Source organism: Electrophorus electricus, chromosome 24 (genome assembly GCF_041902795.1).
Source record: "Electrophorus electricus isolate QZ-2024a chromosome 24, ASM4190279v1, whole genome shotgun sequence".
NCBI classification, from domain to species: Eukaryota; Metazoa; Chordata; class Actinopteri; order Gymnotiformes; family Gymnotidae; genus Electrophorus; species Electrophorus electricus.
Window position 1 is genome coordinate 3777712 of NC_137520.1, and position 18032 is coordinate 3795743.

Below are 18032 nucleotides of genomic sequence, written 5' to 3' on the forward strand. Positions count from 1 at the left end.
GTGTGATGTGTGTGTGTGTGTGTGTGTCACCTCTCCTCTCTTGGGGTGTGTGATGTGTGTGTGTGTGTGTGTGTGTGTGTGTGTGTGTGTGTGTGTGTGTCACCTCTCCTTTCTTGGGGTGTGTGATGTGTGTGTGTGTGTGTGTGTCACCTCTCCTCTCTTGGGGTGTGTGATGTGTGTGTGTGTGTCACCTCTCCTCTCTTGGGGTGTGTGATGTGTGTGTCACCTCTCCTCTCTTGGGGTGTGTGTGCATGTGTGTGTGTGTCACCTCTCCTCTCTTGGGGTGTGTGATGTGCATGTGTGTGTGTGTGTGTGTCACCTCTCCTCTCTTGGGGTGTGTGTGCGTGTGTGTGTGTGTCACCTCTCCTCTCTTGGGGTGTGTGATGCGTGTGTATCTCAGGTCTGTCTTCTGCCACTTGGGGTTCAGGCTGCAGCCCTGGAGCTGCCACAGCTCGAAGGAGGCGCGGAAGGCTCGCGCTTGGACTTTAATGACGATGGAGTTGATGACCACAGACATGCCCTCCACCACCCTCTCAGCAAAGCCGTATTCACTGAGAACACAAACAGACACACACGCGTGCACAGACAGAGACAGATAGACAGAAATCTCCATTAAGGACTGCAGATGTGAATAAATGTCCCCTGTCTAAAATAAAGAGGTTTCCACCATTTCTTGCTCTGTCAGACTTTATGTGGTTATGACCCAGGAATGACTAGGAATGGCAGGTCAGCAGGTCCACAGAGAGTCAGTATCGGGCAATATTACTGCCACTGACAACCTTTTAACAGGGTCTCAATTTTTCGAGGGTCCTTGATTTAACTGCTTTAAGCCACTCTTATAAGTCGGCAGCCAGAGAACCAGCCTGAACACAGAAGGAGTTGCTCTGACCTTTGACCTGCTGTGATGGCGATAGGGGAGGGGCCATTGGGTGGGCGTGGCTCGTCACAGGTTCTCATTTCTACTTCCACCTTATCAAGAAACTACAGAGATAGAGAGAGTCAGGACGAACACAGAGACAGAAAGTCAGAGACAAATGGAGAGACAGAAGGAGACAGAGAGACACCCATGTCATGAGTTCTGAGTTAAGTCTCTATTACTAGTTTAACTAGTATTACTAGTTTGCTCTTGTTAACCACCAAGTACCAAGCACCTTCACAGGATTTAAGAGGCTCCATCTTCTGTGAGCTGGTATTGTGCAACCGTTACTGAAATAGCAGCATGACGCTGCATTTCAGAAAGTTACACAAAACGCGAACACTAGGGCCACAACCACAGAGACGACTACATCAGCGATACCCTACGACGTCTACACCAACATCGTTACCCTACGATGTCTACACCAACAACTCTACGACGTTGACATCAACATTACTCTATGACATCCACAACTACAACTTTATGACAACTACATCTTGAACATTACTCTACGACGTCTACATCAACAACACTGCTCTATGACGTCTACATCAACAATGTTACTCTATGATGTTTACAACAACAACTTGACAATGTCTACATCGTTACTCTACGACGTCTACATCACCGAAAGCTGATCATCAGGATTCTAACATCTGCGTCATTCCGCACTGTCAGAACCCTCTCAAATATCCCTCCCACTGAAACTGCAGCTGGTCACAAAACCACGCAGAGCGTTGAGAGACCCACACCCAGGACAGACCCTCTAAGGGAACCCCCCCACAGGGTGCACTCTTAATTCTGGGTTATAAGGTACCCATGATGCTCTGCAGGGTGCATCTCTGTGGCACAAGGGGCCCGGTTCCACCTCCACTAGATCACAGGTGACAGAACACAACAAGGGCCACTATAAAGCAAAATGGCAAACCTGGAGCACATTTTTGGGGAAGTGAAAGTCTGTGGTCATGATGATTACAGGGGTGAGAGATGGACTAAAGGAGAGAGAGAGAGAGAGAGAGAGAGAGAGAGAGAGAGAGAGAGAGAGAGAGAGAGAAACAAACACAAAAATAGAAATGAAAGAGGGATTCGTACCAGGCAAATGGGACTGGTTTTCAGCTTTGTCCATTGTATCTAAACAAGGAGAGAGAAGGAGAGACATGATTCACACCAGTTCTCCAACGCTGTTGAAGACTGTTCACCTCGGCTCACTTTAGCTGACTCACTTGTGTGCTTTCTCAGTAGAAGGCCACCTTCAGTAAACCAGCACTCATCACGCAGCTCACATTAGCAAACATTCATCTCCCACAAAACTCCTATTACAGCCGGTAAACGTCAACCAGTAAAGTAACATCTGTCAGCTTAGCCCATCTGTTTCAATAACAAAATATCGCAAAAATAAATCCTAAAGCTATAAAGACATATCTTGAAATCAATTCAAAGCAAATAGAGTCAAATTGAGAGTCAAATAAACAAAGTCAAATAAACAAAGTCAAATACAGAGTCAAATAAACAGAGTCATCATCGTAAACGCGTTCATCATGAACGTCATCATCATACACGTCATCCCAGTTCTCACTTAGGTGTGTTAAAACAGGCATCACAATGAACACGCTCTCTTTTTCTGGAGCTGCCCCTGATTGGTTAAGACGGCAGTGCCCCATGAGGGCTCCCCAACTCACCCGTATGGCAGCCTTGTTGCAGTAGACGCGGGCGACGGCCAGCCAGGTGGGCAGGTCCAACATGTTCTGCAGAACCTCCTCGTCCAGCTCCAGGTTGGAGAGCTGCCCCTCGCCCTTCAGCGTGCTCAGGTTGATCTTATCTGGGGAGAGGTTCTTCGTGAACCTGCAGAGAGACCGAGGCACACATGAACACACCTGAGTAATACTCTGAAGCAGGTGAGTGCCATGACACCTCACATGCTGGCACTGTGACACCAGTAGAATGGGTCCACCCCACATGCTGGCACTGTTACCCCTGTAGAAGGGATCCACAACACGCTGAAACTGTTACCCCTATAGAAGGGGTACACCCCACACACTGGCACTGTAACCCCTGTAGAAGGGATCCACAACACGCTGAAACTGTTACCCCTATAGAAGGGGTACACCCCACACACTGGCACTGTTACCCCTGTAGAAGGGATCCACAACACGCTGAAACTGTTACCCCTATAGAAGGGGTACACCCCACACACTGGCACTGTTACCCCTGACTATGAAGGGACAAAAAGACCCACAGACTGCGGGCCCTCGGGTAGTGATTACATCAGATACACCCACCACTTGCTGCAGTAGAGCAGCAGGCCAGAGCTGAGCTCTAAGTCAGAACCCGTCCTTCCCAACGCCTCCGGACACACTCTCTCGGAGACAATATCTAAACACCTCATCTGCACAGGGGAGACATTAAGCTACTCCAGAGACACACACAGAACAGTCCTGGTTCTCTGAGACAAGTGAGGTTGGAACAGGGCCCCAGGTCTGTAAATGAGACAGATATTCCCAACTGACTAAACATGGGTTGCAGCTGGACTACACACACACACACACACACACACACACACACACACACACACACACACACTGACTGATATTCTGCTCCTAAAGGAGAGAAATGAAATGGGAGAGGAGAGAGAACGAGAGGGAGGATGGTGGAGTGCAAAATAATAAAAAGTGAGATAATATGAGAACAACAAAATAGAAACATGATATGAATTAAAACAGAAACAAGAAACCATAGACCCTCAAACCTACACGTCATCATAACGCCTCTGTCATGCATGTGCAAACACACACACACTCTCTAACCAATCAGCATCCACACTGCACAAGCACCAACCTGTGGGAGGGGCTTCACAGACACCAGCGGATGCTTCTGTGGTATGAGTGAGTGAGTTTATGTTCAGGACAGTGCCTAATTTACCATGATCACCATGTCAAGATTCGGTCCCCCTACACAGCATACAGGGACAAGAATGGACCAGGGCCAATTAAATGCCATTTCATAAAGGCAGAAAGAGAGTCCTTCCCGATGAACAGCTGATGACATTCAGATCTCTAAATGCCCTGATAAGTGAAGTTATTATTTAGTACTCATTTTGAAATATATGAGCCAAAGCCGTGTGACCAAACCCTGGACGCCCAACCCTAGGAGGACCAAGTCCAGGGCCTGAAGGTCAGTGCTCCCACATCAGAGCAGCACTGATATGGAACGGGGTACAATGGGTTAATAGCACAGAATACTATGGGCTGTTACAGGCTTTGGGAGAAATGGAGTGCATATGCCTTGCGCAGGCTCTCTCCTCACGTCTCGTTAGTGTCTCGCACCAGGCTCTTACTGGCTTCCGCCTCACACATCCAATCCCTGGCACAGCGGGCCACGAACAGAGTCTCTCAGCCACAACCAGGCAGCTACACACCTCCCCCAACACCGAGTCTGCGGGACTTACACACCATCACACCAGGTGGCGAGACCTAGCTGTGACGCGAGACAGTCTGCTTCTGAAGAACGCCACGTCGGGCGGTTCCGTTACAATGTGCGCAGCGGCGTTGGGTGGCTGTGTGTCGAGAGAGGGTGTGATAAGTGGACAACGATGATGTGCTGAGTGTTTCCTGCACAGAGAGGTGGTGTGCTGAGTCGCCGTGTGCGCAGAGTCCGTAATGGGGTGCCAGCTGAGTGACAACTTGGCAGCCAATCGTGTGACGGCTGGACCAACGAGCGGGAAGCAGCATGTGTTTCACACCCACTGGCTGCCTGCTTGGTGTGAGGAGAAATAACACTAACAGGGTTACACATGCCAACACTCAGTGCCAAGACATGGGACACCAGGCGCCGCAAGGACACGCCTGATGACGGCCGGGTACGGGTTAGGAACCGCTGGACTGGGCCCAGGCGAAACTTGAATTAAGCCTGGATTTAGACTAGGCCTACAGCAGGCCTGGCTACTTTCCTTATGTAACGGCTTTGCAGCCAGATTATTAATAGCATCCTTTCCCTTCCAAGGGCACCAGTGAACGTCTGCAGGATTCTCCTGCCAACGACAGCAGCCAACAGTAACCAACGCACAGGCCAGACTGGTCCACTGGTCCTAAAAGATCTCTACGGTCACTAGGATGCGCAAACATTTGCACACTATATCACAGTTCTTGCTAAGGGCTTCTTCATTTGTTTTGACGAAATCACCAAGACTTCCAACTAAAGAGCAGGGAATTGCGAGGTTCGGGGAATATCCCCTCCAGTTTCATTAACAGGGACTTTCTCTCTCCTTTGTGCCGCCGGGGTTTACTAGCACACATAAGAACAGAGCCACACTCCTACGGTAATTCACCGCATTTTACGAACAAAAACACTAAAATGACAGAGAGCAAGGACTTCAAAAAACAAACAAACAAAATAAACACGCAAACCCCTGGCCCGTTCACAGTTCGTCCAATTTTAAGAGAATGTTTGAATATCCATCGTGTTTGAGTTTTATTACCTAGCTAGACCTGCCGAACACAAGACACTTAGCTTAGCTAGCTCGGGTGTGAGACGCACTGTTTGCTAAGGTTACTAAAATGACGACAAGCTTATAGCTGTGACATTAATGCCATAACCTCTATATTAATGTACCATAACGTTTCATTGGCCACAGTGACCTGGCTGTGTGCTACTGGCTTTTCTTAGCAGCTAGCTGGCTGACTGAGGGCGACCAGAACCGCCGCGCTTATTCCTAAACAAGTCAACAAACGCTAGCGGGTCTGTTCGCGGCTCCCCCTCCCAGCAAAGCACAAGTGTATGATGATCGTGTAAGTTATTATTCACAGGACAACGTTCATTTCAAATAATAGACAACACACCACTAAGCCCATCTCGTAAACGTTACCTGGACAAATGTTTCAGTATTTGCTTTTTAATGATCCCTGCCATCGCGTCGCCGCAGTGCCGTCCAGTCCAGGGGATGACCTGATGTATTAAAGCTTCACTGGGTTTTCTTATTAATCCACATATTCTCGGTAACTCGCCGGCCAGCGTTCGGCATCTTCAGAAATCTTCCAGCGCTCACAACACGAGTCATGACAGCTGTGTGCGGAGTCCCGTCACGGAGACGGTGGAGAAATCTGCTGCGTGCTATTGTTGGTTTCAAGCGCCCCCCGGTGCAATAAAAATAGCACATCTATCAGTCATTCGTTTATTTATCGTTTAAGCTATCGTTGCCATGTGCCTGCAGCAGTTCGGTAATTGCATGAACAACACGAGAAATACGAAATGAGAATGTTTCTGGGGGCAAGCACCAGGCAAGCCTACCTAGCGAGTCCCAGTGATAAACAACCTTATTCTCAGAATAAGCGAAGCTCTCGTATAAGAACTGGTCTCGGAATTTTTCAGATAATTAAACCCTAAATGACACCTAAATCCTTTATACATGCTGTCATTAGCTATTTTACTTCTGGGTGTATTTTACAAGTGTACAATTTCAGGCTGTATGAATGGTTGTGGGTACTGGCCTGGTACAAGTTTACCAGGCACATGCCACATGCTGGTTTGAGAGCGGTCTGTCACCCAATATTACACAGCCAAACAGCAGTCCTGCAGAAAGGCGATGACCTCTGATAAACGACTGGCGCGTTACCTGTACACTTGGCCTGTTTTTAGTAAGCAGTGTGAACACAGAAATATGACATCTCTCCGCACACCAGCCTGCTAAATCTGATGCAGACATTGAACTTTCTCATCTTTTCCTCAACAACTAACGATTTGTCAGACGAAATCTTTTATTCATTTCAATATGTCATTAATGGACCGTCTTGCAATTGTGACTTTGTTTCTGAAATTTCTAATGATTAATTATTTGTTTATGTATTTTTGTATTTGTTTGATTATTCAGTCGTTATTCAGTAGTTATTCATGGGCCATGCACATGAAGTTATTGGTTTTTGTTTGTTTTTCTAAATATGCACATGCTAGTTTTGTCAGGGCAGAGGTCCATTCGGGCCCTGAATCAGGGAAACTGATAAACTGTGGGGACCACCACCACCATGTAACATAACTGTATATCTGTACATCTGTATATATAGATTTATACTCAATTACCTTGTTACACAACAACTGTAGATATGTTATTATACAAAATGGATCTGTACATTCTGTAGATTGCGTACATATTTACCCAACCATATACATTGTACATTGTGTATATAATCATAATATACATATATTGTACATACATAGAATATATATATTTATCTTGCATATATATATTTTTCTCTATGCACCCCTGTTTTCTTTTCCTCAGTTTGGACAGAGCACTCTCCACCATTTCACTGCGAGTTATACTGTGTATGACTATGTATTTGACGAATAAACCAAACTTGAAACTATTCACAATGATTACAGACATGGGTCATGTTCAAACATAACTGTGAACAAAGGAGGTGAAAATGTCGCGACTTTTATTTTGACTTACATTGTAACGGAAGTATCGATTTTGATTCTTACTTCACAGCCCTTAACTGTACGGTGCATAAACAAATGTTTTCAGAGATTGTACTACCAATATAAACCGGTTTATTCTTGAAAAAGAAAAATTGTTGTTTTGGGTTTGCGTAGTTAAACAGGTAACTAGTTTTGTTTTTTTTTGGCTTGTGAATGTAGGTAAAATTGGGACAGCTAATTTAAGGCCCTTGGATTCTTGCTTTTAATCTTGCTCGCTAGGTTAGCTAGCGTTAGTTAGCTACAAAGATAAAGATAACTAAATAATATGAATTATTATGAAGTGCAGTGTTGTAAAGCGTACGTTCATAAAATCTTCGGAAAATCGGCGAGTTGGTGTAGCTCTGCGATAAATCTGGGTGTCCAATGCGCACAGACTGAATCTGTTGCAACCGCAAACAAGGGAAAATTATGGAACACACTGACGTGCAGATTACATATTAATGAAGGAAGGTTACCGAGATGATTGTGGCCTTGTCGTTTTTACGCATGGATATAAAGACATCCATTGGCTAAAACGAGGCATCTTACAAATGCATATTTGGGGAACTGATTCAAAAGCTGATATTCTGAATGTATTCTGGAGAGTTTAACTTGTCACACTGTCATATCCATTGGTCTGTGCTGTGCTGAATGTCTTGTCACAGGCCTGAGGCGGGCCACGATGCCGTACTTGGGCTGTGAGGAGACGGTGAAGGAGCTGAAGAGGGCACTGTCTAACCCCAACATCCAAGCGGACCGGCTCCGCTACAGGAGCTACATCACCCGCGTAATCCGGTCAGCACTGCCTTCAGGATGGCGCTGAGGACTTGTGTTAGGCCCCAGCTGACCTTCATGATCACAATGATAACTTGAGAGAATTTTTAAGCTAAAACACAGATGTCTTGTCCTAGCTGATGATAGTGTAACTAGATAGTAAATGATTGTGAAACATTCTGAAATGGAATCGTGCACTTAGACCAAAAACAAGACCTTGTATTCATTTAGCAAAGAGGAACTTCACCTAGCCAGTGAATAGATTAGTTAACGTTTAATCAGTCTATTCATGCATTTCCATTCTCAAAAATCATATATGTACAGTCACCAGGCACTTTATTTGAAACCTTTGTTAGAAAGAAATTGTAGGTGTGCAGTTAGTCTTTGCCATTCAGGTTCCAATCGAACTCTTTTATGTTCTGGGAGTATTTGGTGCTTTGCGCTCCGCAGTGTAGTCGACACTTGAAAGAATCTCCAGCAACACTGTTGTGCCTGATAGACTCAATACTGGGCCACCAAACGGCATTATTGCCCCTGTGTTAAGAACAGTGTGCCACCATCTACTTAGCAGTCCTGGGCTCAAAAACTGACCAATGACAGTGGCTGATGAATTCTGCATACAGTTCTGCGGATGTTTTTGAAAAGGCCATCCAAGATCCTGCAGCAGTGACATTCGAGGTTAAAAATGGTTGGTCAAGATCAGTGCAATCTCTGTGCAGCAGTTTAGTAGAAAGACTTATCAACCAACATCTGTGTGCGCTTGGTAGACACTCAGTCTAAAAGTTTAACACAAGGGTATACTTGCAGAACCTGGTATATCTTTTTTTTCTGCAGTTTGTGAGAAAGTCTCTTTGTTTTTCTCGTGAATATTTTAAGACGATTTGGAATGGAAAGTGTGTGAGTTTTTCTGCAAGTCCTATGTGTGTTCATTCAAGTTGTCCTGTAATTCCAGGTCAATGACCCAAGGTCTGGATGTCTCCGCTCTGTTCATGGACATGGTGAAGGCCAGCGCCACAGTGGACGTCGTTCAGAAAAAACTCGTCTACCTCTACATGTGCACGTACGCCAGCCACAAGCCTGACCTGGCCCTGCTGGCCATCAACACGCTTCGCAAGGACTGCGCCGATCCTAACCCCATGGTGCGCGGCCTGGCCCTCAGGAACATGTGCAACTTCAGGTCTGCTTCATTTGACCACAATCGATCGTAATCTAAATTTACTGCTTTGGACTGTGATGCTAAAGTCCAAGCTGAAAGAAAGACATGTATGTAAGGGAAATAATACAAAGAAACATGAACATTCACTGATGTGTTGACAAAAAATAATTAATTATGATCTTTTGAGGTCCATGTTCCAGGTCTGACCCCTGTAGCCCATAACAATCAATTCCTACTGCACTATAGCTGTAGCTCCTTCATGTTTCACTGTAACTGTGACTAATGCATATCGCATTGCCACAGTAGGTAGCCTATACCACCCCCTAGCTGTAGGTCTTGCTTTAGTTTTAATGGTTCGGTTGGAGGTTCACAATCCACTAATGTTTTTCACCTTTTTGCTACAGGATGCCAGGCATCACAGAGTACATCCAACAGCCCATTCTGACCGGGCTGAGGGACAAGGCTTCATATGTAAGAAGAGTGGCAGTGCTTGGCTGTGCCAAAATGCACAGTCTCCGTCCCAGCACAGAGATAGGTCCGGCACCCCGCAGCCTCTGTACCAGCACAGAGATAGGTCTGGCTCCGCGCAGCCTCTGTACCAGCGCAGAGATAGGTCCGGCGCCCCACAGCCCCCGTCCCAGTGCAGAGATAGGTCCGGCGCCCCGCAGCCTCTGTACCAGCACAGAGATAGGTCTGGCGCTGCGCAGCCTCTGTACCAGCACAGAGATAGGTCTGGCGCCGCGCAGCCTCTGTACCAGCACAGAGATAGGTCCGGCGCCCCGCAGCCCCCGTCCCAGCACAGAGATAGGTCCGGCGCCACGCATTCTCTGTACCAGCACAGAGCTAGGTCCGGCGCCCCGCATTCTCTGTACCAGCACAGAGCTAGGTCCGGCGCCCCGCAGCCTCTGTACCAGCACAGAGCTAGGTCCGGCGCCCCGCAGCCTCTGTACCAGCACAGAGCTAGGTCCGGCGCCCCGCAGCCTCTGTACCAGCACAGAGATAGGTCCGGCGCCCCGCAGCCCCCGTCCCAGCACAGAGATAGGTCCGGCGCCACGCATTCTCTGTACCAGCACAGAGCTAGGTCCGGCGCCCCGCAGCCTCTGTACCAGCACAGAGCTAGGTCCGGCGCCCCGCAGCCTCTGTACCAGCACAGAGCTAGGTCCGGCGCCCCGCAGCCTCTGTACCAGCACAGAGCTAGGTCCGGCGCCCCGCAGCCTCTGTACCAGCACAGAGCTAGGTCCGGCGCCCCGCAGCCTCTGTACCAGCACAGAGCTAGGTCCGGCGCCCCGCAGCCTCTGTACCAGCACAGAGATAGGTCCGGCGCCCCGCAGCCCCCGTCCCAGCACAGAGATAGGTCCGGCGCCACGCATTCTCTGTACCAGCACAGAGCTAGGTCCGGCGCCCCGCAGCCTCTGTACCAGCACAGAGCTAGGTCCGGCGCCCCGCAGCCTCTGTACCAGCACAGAGCTAGGTCTGGCGCCCCACAGCCCCCGTCCCAGCACAGAGATAGGTCCGGCGCCCCGCAGCCCCCGTCCCAGCGCAGAGATAGGTCCGGCGCCACGCATTCTCTGTACCAGCGCAGAGCTAGGTCCGGCGCCCCGCAGCCCCCGTCCCAGCGCAGAGCTAGGTCCGGCGCCCCGCAGCCCCCGTCCCAGCGCAGAGCTAGGTCCGGCGCCCCGCAGCCTCTGTACCAACGCAGAGATAGGTCCGGCGCCCCGCAGTCTCTGTACCAGCGCAGAGATAGGTCTGGCGCCGCGCAGCCCCCGTCCCAGCGCAGAGATAGGTCCGGCGCCGCGCAGCCCCCGTCCCAGCGCAGAGATAGGTCCGGCGCCCCGCAGCCCCCGTCCCAGCGCAGAGATAGGTCCGGCGCCCCGCAGCCCCCGTCCCAGCGCAGAGATAGGTCCGGCGCCCCGCAGCCCCCGTCCCAGCGCAGAGATAGGTCCGGCGCCCCGCAGCCCCCGTCCCAGCGCAGAGATAGGTCCGGCGCCCCGCAGCCCCCGTCCCAGCGCAGAGATAGGTCCGGCGCCCCGCAGCCTCTGTACCAGCGCAGAGATAGGTCTGGCGCCGCGCAGCCCCCGTCCCAGCGCAGAGCTAGGTCCGGCGCCCCGCAGCCTCTGTACCAGCGCAGAGCTAGGTCCGGCGCCCCGCAGCCTCTGTACCAGCGCAGAGCTAGGTCCGGCGCCCCGCAGCCTCTGTACCAGCGCAGAGCTAGGTCCGGCGCCCCGCAGCCTCTGTACCAGCGCAGAGCTAGGTCCGGCGCCCCGCAGTCTCTGTACCAGCGCAGAGATAGGTCCGGCGCCCGCAGTCTCTGTACCAGCACAGAGATTGGTCCGGCGCCCGCAGTCTCTGTACCAGCACAGAGATAGGTCCGGCGCCCGCAGTCTCTGTACCAGCACAGAGATAGGTCCGGCACCCCGCAGCCTCCGTCCCTATAGCCAACTTTAAAAAAAAAAGAAAAAGAAAGAGACCATGAAAAATTAATTGCATGAAAGAAGTAGACTAGTATTTAGTTACACAACTTCCAAGTGCTTCATAGAACCACCTTACACCATGTTCCATGAGAAAATGTACATAATTCAGGTTATTCCATTGGATTTAATAGGGGCATTAAACCTGGACTGGATTAAATATTCAGCGCCTTGGTAACTTATTGTATCACCTCACAGTGGCACAGAGCTGTGTGAGTGTCTAATAGATTAATTCATCAGAATGGGGTGTGGTGCAGTTCTGAGTACAGAGCACGTCCTCCAGGAGGAATACAAGATGACACAGTCGTATTAATCGGTGAAAGTCCCGTTAGTGAGCAGAGCTGTCTCTGAATTATGTCAACCAGCAGTGCATGTGAAAGTGGCTTCTTTGGCCATATCACTCGTATGTTTGAATGGTTCAAATATGCAGATCAAGGACTGTGAGGACTTAAACCTTGTTCAGATGAGATTAAACCTTAAAACTTGTTCAAGTGAGATTACTACATGGGAAGGTGGGGTAATGTGGCTATCAGCGTGATTTTCTTAAATTCACACTAGCCATATTTCCAGGCGGCAAGCTTCTGCATGACTAAAGACTATCACGTGACTGTTAGAAATGACCCCAGGTGATTTTAATCACATGCAAATTTCCACGTCAGTAAATATTCCGTCATATTCTGGAGAAAACTTTTCTCTAGCGTGAAAATGCTCAAGAACGGATCAACTTGTTACATATTTGGCATTTACTTGTGACTGTGTTCTCGGAGGAATGACAATTCTGGTAGCTTTAATTCTGCTGCATGTATAATCAGTTAATTGTCAATTTTTTATACAAAATGGTTGAAGAATTTCAGACACATGAGGTGAGGAATTTGCACCAAATCCAAGTCTCCTAGTTTCTAACAAACATGCATAAATTAAGATTTAGTTTTGACCAGTGTTTCTGCACGGTAATTTTTTTTGTCAGTGTGTAAAGTAGTGACCTTCCTGCCTCAGACCCCAGCATCGTCAACGAGCTGTATGCCCTGCTGAGGGATCCCGACCCCGTGGTGATGGTGAACTGTCTCCGAGCCCTAGAGGAGATCCTGAGAGAGGAGGGTGGAGTGGTGATCAACAAGCCCATCGCGCATCACCTCCTCAACAGGTCTGGGACGGCTCTCACTCCCATCAGACCATCACATGGCGTGTTAAAGAATATCAGACCTAGATTACCCATGTAGCAATTACATTTAATCTCTGCTGTATGTTTTAAATGACAGTAACTGACATATATTTTTAATAGTTTTTTGTAGTTGTAGTTTTATACCTTTTTTTTTTTTTTTTTTTTTTTTTAAAAGAGTTCTAGGCCTGCAGGAAAGAGGAAATGTTTTTATGTAAATACTGAGGGCACTGCTATGTTAGTCATACAGGCTACCTACCATTAGCTAATATTGATACTAATATTGGCTTATAATTAACACCAGCGGCAGACACCACACAGTCCTGGTGAAGTCTTGGGTAACAGCTGTATGTGAACACTTGTTTATCAAACAGTAAATGACCAGTTTGTCATGTGACTGTTTTGTTTTTTTTGGTTTTTCTATATAGATTGAAGGATTTGGACAGCTGGGCACAGAGCGAAGTTCTCATCTTCCTCATGCGCTACCGTCCCCGTGGCGACGACGAGCTCTTCGACGTCCTCAGCCTGCTGGATGAATTCCTCCAAAGCGTTCATACGCCCGTCATGGCGGCCACGCTCCGCCTCTTCCTGCGTTTAGCCGCCGCCCACCCTGCTGTGCAGGCCGACGCGCTCCTGCGTGCCCGCGGCCCCCTGTTGGCTGCCTGTGGTTCTGCGTCACGTGAGCTGCGCTTCGCTGGCCTGTGTCACGTCCAGCAGGTTCTGCGCAGCCAGCCAGCCTTGTACAGCGGTCAATACAAGCGCTTCTTCTGCGGTTACTCCGAGCCCGGCTACATAAAGCTCCGTAAGATGGAGATCCTGGTGGAGCTGGTCAATGATGAGAATGTGGTTCTGGTTCTGGAGGAGCTGAAGAGCTACTGCACTGATGTGTCACCTGAGCTGGCTCAGGCAGCCATCGCAGCCATCGGTAATTACTGCTGTCCTGGAGCTCGCTCACTGGTAGTGCGCTGTAGCTGTCGCTCACTGGTAGTGCGCTGTAGCTGTCGCTCACTGGTAGTGCGCTGTAGCTGTCGCTCACTGGTAGTGCGCTGTAGCTGTCGCTCACTGGTGCTGTAGCTCCTTTTGTAATGTGCTGTAGCTCCTTTGTACTGTCCTGTATCTATAGATAATGCTTTAGCTTTAGGTGATACATACTGCAGTGTACCTATGTGTAATGTATATCACACTATAGCCATAGATAATACACACGGCACTGTAGGAAAAGCTTGCACTGTAGCTAAGGGGAAAGCATGGTACCTTAGCAATCCATAATACTGATACTGTATTGAGATATTGATGTCTCCAAGATACCGTATGTGAAGTATGGAACACTGATCCATTCTATGCTGATTGTGTTTGAACTGCACCATTACAAAATGTGAAGGTGGGAATATTGAGAACACACAAAACAGTAGGAGGTGACATTCCCTTCCGTCACCCCTCCGTCACACAGATATAGGAGAAGCTGATGAAGTAGCTAACAGTTTATTTTTTAACACTCGATGGAATCTGGTTGTCGTGATTGACAAGCCTGATTGACAAGCAGAGCTGCATTTGTGGTTGCACTTACATAGGCCTGAAATTCCTGCATCTGAATTTCGTGAACTGGGTTGGACACAGAATACCTTTCTGCTCTCAGCATGAAAAGTGATGGTGAAAGTGATGTGGTGTGCGTTTGAGGCATGCCAGTAAAGACCTGCCAAGAGAGGTTAATGTTTAAATGACCTGCACTTCTCTTTAACTTTATGATGCTTCCATAACTTTAGCTCCCATGGCGACACTTGTTGATTGGTTAATGGGGAGCACAGATTACTAAAAAATGACCAGTCAAAACCCCTCTTCTCCCATGCAGGTCATATTGGCAGAACATACACTGAGAAGTGTCTGGACATCCTGACAGGATTACTGGCACTGCAGCAAGAGCATGTGACCTCTGGTAAAAGACCACACAGACATTCACGTGCTCACATGTACACGCTTGGCTATCGTGACCTGTCACACTGCACAGTTTTACAGAGGGTGTGGTTGAGGTCTGCAAAGATTCGAAGTTCAGATTTCTCAAAAAGGTGGATGCTGACTTATCAAATACTCCCGTTTCCAGCTAAAATCCCGGATCCTACAAACGTTTCCATTTGGTTTCACAAGCCCTCTTTCTTTTTCTTGCCGTTCCTGGTTTCCGCTGTGTAGCAGTGATCCGGACGTTCAGGGACCTGGTGTGGTTCTGTCCTCAGAGCATCGGGGCCGTGTGTCGGGCCGTCGAGGTCTGCGGCGAGAACCCCCAGGACACCGAGGTGAGGACCCGCCTCTCGTCCGGGCGGGTAGGGAAGGGGGCTGCATTTGCATCAGACGCCAAGGCTGTGGATGGGTTGCGCCAATTTCCACATATCTGATTTCCTGGGCCGTAGAAATGACAGTATTTGCACTGATGTCTTTTGCTGAGGTGTACATATTTCACACCAAACTGAAGCTACACGTTCGGCTGCCTTTCGATTCACGGCATTTAGCTTACACTTCTACCCAAGGTGACTTGCGCTTATGACTAAGCACAACTTGAGTAATTGAGGGTCATGCTCAGGGGCCCAACAGTGGCAAACTGGCAGTGGCAGACTTGAACCGGGAATCTTCTGATTACTAGTCCAGAACCTGCACCACTGAGCTCCTGCTGCTCTTGGTCAAACTAACACTTGCTGTTACTGCTTCTTTCCTTTAGGGCAAACAGGCTCTCTTGTGGCTGCTGGGGATGCATGGGGAGCAGATCAGCAGCGCCCCCTATGTGCTGGAGGGCTTTATAGACGGGATAAAGGCCGAGCTCTCCTCCGCGGTGAAAACGGAGCTGCTCACAGCCGCCCTGAAGCTGTTTCTGTGTCGTCCCGCTGAGACGCAGGACATGCTGGGTCGTCTCCTGCACTACTGCATCGGTAATGTCACGCACGATCGGTGAATAGATTGCGACAGCTGAACAAGGTTCCACTTAGTGGTCTTTATTAAAAAAAAACCAGGCAAATAGCTTCATGAGATTCTAGAAGATAACGAGCAGGACTGTCCTCGATCAAATAAAGGCAGATCATAAAGGGGCTCTCTACAGCTCATGGTGTTAAATGTTCTGGCTGATCTGTGTTTAATGTTACTGTTGGGCAGCATTTGGACTTTCTGTAAGGTGTACATATTTCAGAATGTACACGGAGACGTCACAGTCACACACGTCACGATTATTTTTGCTAGCAACAAAACCGATAGTATTACAAGAATAAACGGCTGCACACACTTAGAATGCCGTTTGTGTTATTTAGCATTCTTAGCCGTAAACGTAACTGATTAGGCTTGGCTTCTGACCACAGATTTACGGAAATAACCATGGCAATATTACATACTGTCCATGGATTGGTAAAAGTGGACTTTGTGTAGAATGGCAAATGAACACGCTGAAACTCACGACACTGTCCGTGACATCCTTACCATAAAACCTTAGAGTCTGTAAGTAGTGACACTTTCTGGCTGAATGGCAAACAAAATGAAAGTAATGACTGTCCAATGCAATCCTTTTTCCCTGCAGACGAGGAGAGTGACATGTGCGTGCGTGATCGCGCCTTGCTGTATTACCGGCTGCTGCAGTGCGGGGTGGACGAAGCCCGGAAGATTTTGCTGGGGCCCGAGTCCGACCCGTCCATGACGGTCCTCGCCGGCCGGCCCGAGGAGCCTGTGGGCTGCTGGGCGTCTGGCTTCAACACGCTGGGGCCCCTGGCGGGAGCGGACGCCCACCCGGACGCCCCTCCTGCCGACAGCTCCGCCCAGCACTGCCACAGCACGGAGGAGGAAGTGGTTTCTAAACCTCCATGCCAGGCCTGCCCAGAATCAGCAGGTAAAGTGCATGCAAGCGTGGCAAATATCTACACCGGTTTCCTAGTGACAGTGCCACACGAGAGACATGCGACCGTGGGGCGAGTAACGAGGGGCTTAAACACCCGCAAGTGCGTTTAGTTCTGTTTCTGCCTGTGCCGCCAGGAGCCGCGGAGGGGCCGCGCAACACGGGCGACTCCCAAGAAGAGCCGGGTCTCACCCTGGGACCTCCGCTGTCCCACGAGGCCTTCGAACGGCTGTGGGTGGAGCTGCGGGTCCTCCACCGGCAGACTCTGGGCTTCCCGCCACCTGCTGCCCCTCCGGAGACCCTGCAGGCCGTGCTGCAGCTAGTGAAGGTCCAGGCGCTGGCCTTCAGCCGCTGCGAGGCCCGACCCTGGAAGGCCTACGTGTGCGCCAGGGCCGGGAGCACCCTGGTGCTGGCCGAGCTCCTGCACGGCGACCCCGCGGTGCCCGACAGCCAGGATGCACTGCTGCTCTCGGTCAAGCAGAGGCCCGAGAACCTGCAGGCCATAAGGGGCTTTGTGTCTGTGCTTCACAATGCTCTACAGACCCTCAGCTCGGACAGGACATGATGGCTCCCCTCCCTCTAAGCTCCGTAGTTGCTCCCTAACTGCCTTTCCATTTTAATAATTTGCCATTGCCCTTCCTCCGCTGCCGGTGGTTGAGTGGCGTTTGTTTGAGGACCGGAAATGAGAAAGGACTTGTCCTGTAGTCACGTACATCACACGCGGTACCCTGAATAGTGAAGGGTTCTGGACCTCACGTACACTGGCAGGTAAATGAACAGTTAATGTTACATTGGTCACCAACATTGGCCTTACACCCGACTCCCAGGTGAACCCCACTCAGTGGTTTAGCTTTAATCACCTACAAAACCAGAACTGGAGCCTGGATTCGGGATTGGAGGTTAAAGACCTCCGCTGTGCAGGTACAGGGCCAGAAGTCGGTTACCTGAAACTGTCGGCCACGTGCGCTGTGTGATGCATACGCCTACGGCACGTCCTGGACAATCCGACACCACCCCAACACATGCCCACACTCTGACATTGTTGCCTGAACTCCCAGTTGGCATGGCGAAGTTTGCTGAAGGACAGTCGGCTCCGTTTCAGTTCTGTGAGCTCAGCGCTGGTCCGCTGGTGCCTCGACACACAGCACATAAAACTCTCAACACATTTGTGTTCAAACCCACAACGCTGATGTTTTTATTTCTTGTTAAGAACAAAAAATTAAATTAAATGGATGATTAAATGAATG

General features: G+C 49.4%; 2 protein-coding genes across 5 annotated transcripts in view; one reads left to right on the forward strand and one right to left on the reverse strand.

The window, feature by feature from the left end:
* Nucleotides 1-6054, reverse strand: part of bltp3a (bridge-like lipid transfer protein family member 3A) — a 21646-nt gene extending 15592 nt beyond the window's left edge. The window contains exons 1-5 of one of the 3 annotated variants that reach the window (XM_081706997.1): nt 5778-6054; nt 2596-2758; nt 2009-2047; nt 890-981; nt 362-551 (exon numbers count right to left, since the gene is read on the reverse strand). In XM_081706997.1, the coding sequence (XP_081563123.1) occupies nt 362-551; nt 890-981; nt 2009-2047; nt 2596-2758; nt 5778-5821 (528 nt within the window). In that variant the 5' untranslated portion in view covers nt 5822-6054. Of the gene's footprint in view, nt 1-361; nt 552-889; nt 982-2008; nt 2048-2595; nt 2759-5777 lie in introns of those variants that run through there. The other 2 variants (XM_035522392.2, XM_081706998.1) reach the window with 2 other exon arrangements.
* Nucleotides 6055-7378: 1324 nt separating this feature from the next.
* On the forward strand, nt 7379-18030 carry ap4b1 (adaptor related protein complex 4 subunit beta 1). Of its 2 annotated transcripts, none has more exons than XM_027026667.3 (11): nt 7379-7509; nt 8032-8161; nt 9093-9317; nt 9701-9831; nt 12761-12908; nt 13352-13848; nt 14773-14856; nt 15108-15211; nt 15631-15838; nt 16474-16779; nt 16923-18030. In XM_027026667.3, exons 2-11 carry the CDS (start codon nt 8049-8051, stop codon nt 17348-17350), a joined length of 2244 nt encoding a protein of 747 aa, XP_026882468.2. In that variant the 5' UTR covers nt 7379-7509; nt 8032-8048; the 3' UTR covers nt 17351-18030. The 2 variants fall into 2 exon arrangements, with proteins under 2 accessions (XP_026882468.2, XP_081562997.1); XM_081706871.1 differs by having other exon boundaries at nt 9093-9279; nt 9701-9767.
* The last annotated feature ends 2 nt before the right edge of the window (nt 18031-18032 follow it).

Bases quoted from the DNA above. Each gene is read 5' to 3' on its own strand.
- ap4b1 (XM_027026667.3), top strand. From the start codon at position 8,049: ATGCCGTACTTGGGCTGTGAGGAGACGGTGAAGGAGCTGAAGAGGGCA. The intron at 9,832-12,760 runs GTCCGGCACCCC...TTCCTGCCTCAG, and splicing joins CCGTCCCAGCACAGAGATAG to ACCCCAGCATCGTCAACGAG. The intron at 14,857-15,107 runs GTAAAAGACCAC...TCCGCTGTGTAG, and splicing joins GCAAGAGCATGTGACCTCTG to CAGTGATCCGGACGTTCAGG.